Source organism: Doryrhamphus excisus, unplaced genomic scaffold (genome assembly GCF_037039965.1).
Source record: "Doryrhamphus excisus strain RoL-2023G ecotype Guam unplaced genomic scaffold, RoL_Dexc_Guam_v1.1 HiC_scaffold_27, whole genome shotgun sequence".
Classification (NCBI taxonomy): Eukaryota; Metazoa; Chordata; class Actinopteri; order Syngnathiformes; family Syngnathidae; genus Doryrhamphus; species Doryrhamphus excisus.
In genome coordinates this window covers 177328-181246 of record NW_027621865.1, presented here as the reverse complement: position 1 = coordinate 181246, position 3919 = coordinate 177328, and the positions used below count along the sequence as shown (strand labels likewise).

Genomic DNA, 3919 nt, shown 5'->3' with positions numbered 1-3919 from the left:
TGATTAAAGCACTACGGCCTCTTTGAAATCCCTCAAGCCATTTCCTAACAGCCACCGGCGAGATCTGCAAGTGAACACATACATATACGCATATACACGTATACGTATGTATAATTAGACTGTACATGGAATACGTACAATATATATTTATATAAATTATATATATATTATATATATTATATATATTATATGTATTATATATATTATATATTATATATATATATATATTATATATATATAATATTGCAAATGTTTAAATGGTTGAACCAATCAAAAGCATTTCTGAAAATAGTTTTGTGAGAACTCATCGGCATTGGCTCACAGCCACAGTGGATTGTTACAATATTACCACCTAGCGCCAAGCCGCAAGATCCAGCCACCTCGCAGAACCGGCGGCTTCGGTCGGCCAAAGCAGACTACGGTGTTTGGTCTTTGGGCACGGGCAAAGCAATCGGCTCGTTTTCAGCAAACGGCTCATTTTCAGCAATTGTCTCAAGCCCGGGCGCGCGACTGACCGTCGCCGGCGGCGCTCGAACTCGATCTTGAGTCATAAACCCATCACGCTCATCATCGTTGAGATTGTTGGCGAGATTGTTGGTGAGATTGTTGGTGAGATCGTTGGCGAGATCGTCGTCCTCGTAGTCCTCGTAGTCCTCGTAGTCGTCGTAGTCCTCATCGTCATAATCTTCAAACAGATTGTCAACGTCGCGGCACGACAGGCTTTCGGCAGATTCGCTCGGTAACGGATTGGCAAGCTGCAGTTCCAATTGTGTGACTTTGGTGTGCAGTTTGTCCAGCGAGTTGTAGACAAAATAGCATAGCGTCAAAAATAACACGCCGATGGTTAGTGCCGTTATAAACTGCTGCATGAGGCGGCCAGAACGTGTACGCAAACGCGCTTTTGCAGCTCGTTAAAGACAGAACGGTTGGTGGCCTTTTTTAAAAGAAAGCGGCTCACGGACGCCGTTAAGGTGGCTCTCGCGGTGCGGTTGGTTAGCACCTGTACAATTGCCGGTACGATTGCCGGTGCAATTGCTGGTACGATTGCCGGTGCAATTGCCGGTGCAACACCTCAATTGGAAACTGGCGGGAGGGCTACGCCAAATGCTCTTGTTGTTTGCGGCCAGCAACGCGGCCAGCAGCGCGGCCAGCAGCGCGGCCAGCAGCGCGGCTAGCAGCGCGGCCAGCAGCGCGGCCAGCAGCGCGGCTAGCAGCGCGGCTAGCAGCGCGGCCAGCAACGCGGCTAGCAGCGCGGCCAGCAGCGCGGCCAGCACTCATCCTCTCCCTGACAACTGCCAAACAATCGGTGGCGTTTAAAACTTGACCAAGCACTCAATCTGTCGGATGCTGTTGTAGTACGTATCCTTTTAAAAAAACATACTCCCGTTGTATCGTCCAAATCGGCTTCAAGCAGAAAAAAAAACCCACCCAAACTCACCATGCAGCTCTTTGTCAAAACACTCACTGGCAAGACCATCACGGTGGACGTGGACGCGTCCGATACCATTGAAACAATAAAATTTAAGATCCAGTCCAAAGAAGGCATTCCACCCGATCAGCAACGACTCATCTACGCCGGCAAACAGTTGGAGGACGGTCGAACCGTGTCGGACTATAATATTCAGAAAGAATCAACCCTGCACCTGGTGTTGAGACTGCGCGGTGGCAGTGGCAGCGGCAGCGGCAGCGGCAGCGGCAGCGGCAGCGGCGGCGGCGGCGGCAGCAGCGGCAGCCACACCCACTGACGGCTCAAACCCTGTTAAAAGCTATTCCTTGACCCCAAAACCAACAACAGACCAGTTACAAGCCGTATGTATATATATGTATATATATGCGTACGTATATTAAAAATCCCATATTAAATGCCACTTAGAGTTGCAAAACAGTTATCTGCACATGCTGTGCATTCCCAATCGTTACTTGAGAAACATTTCTGTCCGTATATGTATATATTATATACATATTATATATTATATATTATATATATTATATATTATATATTATATATAGTCAGCCTTTAGTCCGTTATGAGTTGCAATAAATTTCTTTCCTATTTCTCATTCGGAGATAAGGAAAGAAATTTTTTTCTTTCTCTGGAGGAAAAGCAAATCCTCTTTTATTTGTGCAAACCTCTAAATCTATTGTTAAGCTCATAGACTAAACGACGGCCTGAAACAAACGCAAACGTCACATATGTATTTTTTATTATTTTATTTTATAAATATTTTTTTAAGCAATTTGGCTCAGGCAAGTATCAAAGCGGTGAGGATTAAAACTCGGAGAGGTGTGTGTGTGTGTGTGTGTATATGTGTGTGGGAAAACTGAGCTTGATTATATTGTCGACGGGTTCGCAAAAAAAATTTTTTTTTGTAACCAAACGACAGTTGTCAATAACGCTCTGAATCAAAGGGGGGAGAAAAGAAGACGGTAACGTGGTAAGGTGGTAAGGTAAAGTTGTAAGGTGGTTAGGTCGTTAGGCTGTTGGGGAGGGAACCTATCCGTATTGTACCGTATTGTACCGTATTGTACCGTATTGTACCGTATTGTACCGTATTGTACCGTATCGTACCGTACCGCATTGTTGACAATGCCAACTTGTTTGCTGTTGAGACCGTTAGCGTGGAGCAGGCACCTGGAGAGTATGGTTTTGAGCAGGATGCTCAAAGGCTGCGGCGGCTACAATAGAGCCGGCATCGTCCAGTTTGACCTTCTTAGATCTGGTCAGCGTCTGATTTTTTCCCAGCCGAACCACAGCGTCCTCCTCTAGCATGTGCCTTTTTGCCCGGGCCAGGCAAGCGCTCTCTTCTGCGCGGGCGCTGACAAGCAGCGCGTGCGTCTCAGCCACCTCGGCAGCCTTCATGGCAGCTTTAGCAGCGCAGGCCGCGGCCTGCTGTGCCCTGTCGGCCGCCTCCTGCGCATCTTTTGCAGCCGTCTCCGCCTGCCGTGCCGCCAGCATCGATCGTTCCAACCACTCACTTATGAAATCTATGTTGGGAATATCGGCCTGAACGCGTTCAACCATCACCGCGCTGTCGTGCGATCGTGGTGAGGAGATCGATTCGGACGATCGCTCATGGTGTCGACGTACGCTGTTGCGCAATCGTCTGACCAACGTGTTTGAACTCATCGTTCTGCAGGTAGGAGAGCTTCTGTTGGAAATTTTTGGCGGAGGTATTCTTGGATATCAATCAGTGGTACCGTGTATGGTACGGTAATCAATATAATTCCTGCTTGCCTACATAGCTGCGTCTTCACCAGATCTCGGTAAGCACCCAGCAAAGCGTCACGGCGGTCAGCGTGGAAAGCCGGCACAAAGTCATAGTGCTGCCGGCCGTTGTACTCGACGGCCAGCTTGAGCTGAGGACAGTACGCGTCCAGCTCCAGCCGTCGGCCGGTGACGGGATTCTGCAAAAAGGATGGCCTGCTCTTGCTAAACGTTTGACCCGTCAGCCGACGAGCGGCGGCCCTGCACTCGAGCTCGCCGGCGCTGCAGCCGTCGCTGCCGCCGCTGCCGTTGCCGTTGCCAGCACCTTCTCTGTGGCCGGTACTGTCGTATCCTCGAAAGCCATTAATCTGTTCAGTCAACCCGATCCCATCACCGGTCCACAGGTCTACCACCGAAGAACAGATCCGGCCCACCAACAGTCCGGTTTTGAGTACGGATCCGACACCCGTGGTAAAATCTCGCCAACCGACGGTGGCCGCATTTCGATCAGCAAACATCGATTGTTGGCTCAGCGGCTGTGATTGCAGCCGTTGTATTTCTGTTTTAAACCACTCCCTCTCCAACAAAAATCAGAGTCGAGTCTGTTGTGATGTGAGGAATGGCGATTGGGCAAGTGCCGATGAGATTTTTTTTTAAATATCTAAACTCAATGTATTTAAAGTGGACCCAAAAAAATTACTAGCTGTTGACCGC

At 48.8% G+C, this 3919-nt stretch overlaps 1 protein-coding gene across 1 annotated transcript; it reads left to right on the top strand.

Annotated features, from left to right (window-relative positions):
* The first annotated feature begins 1439 nt into the window (after positions 1-1439).
* On the top strand, positions 1440-1745 carry LOC144897997 (uncharacterized). Its single transcript, XM_078788936.1, has one exon. It carries the CDS (start codon positions 1440-1442, stop codon positions 1743-1745), a length of 306 nt encoding a protein of 101 aa, XP_078645062.1.
* The last annotated feature ends 2174 nt before the right edge of the window (positions 1746-3919 follow it).

Coding starts and splice junctions, on each gene's coding strand:
- LOC144897997 (XM_078788936.1), top strand. CDS start 1,440: ATGCAGCTCTTTGTCAAAACACTCACTGGCAAGACCATCACGGTGGAC.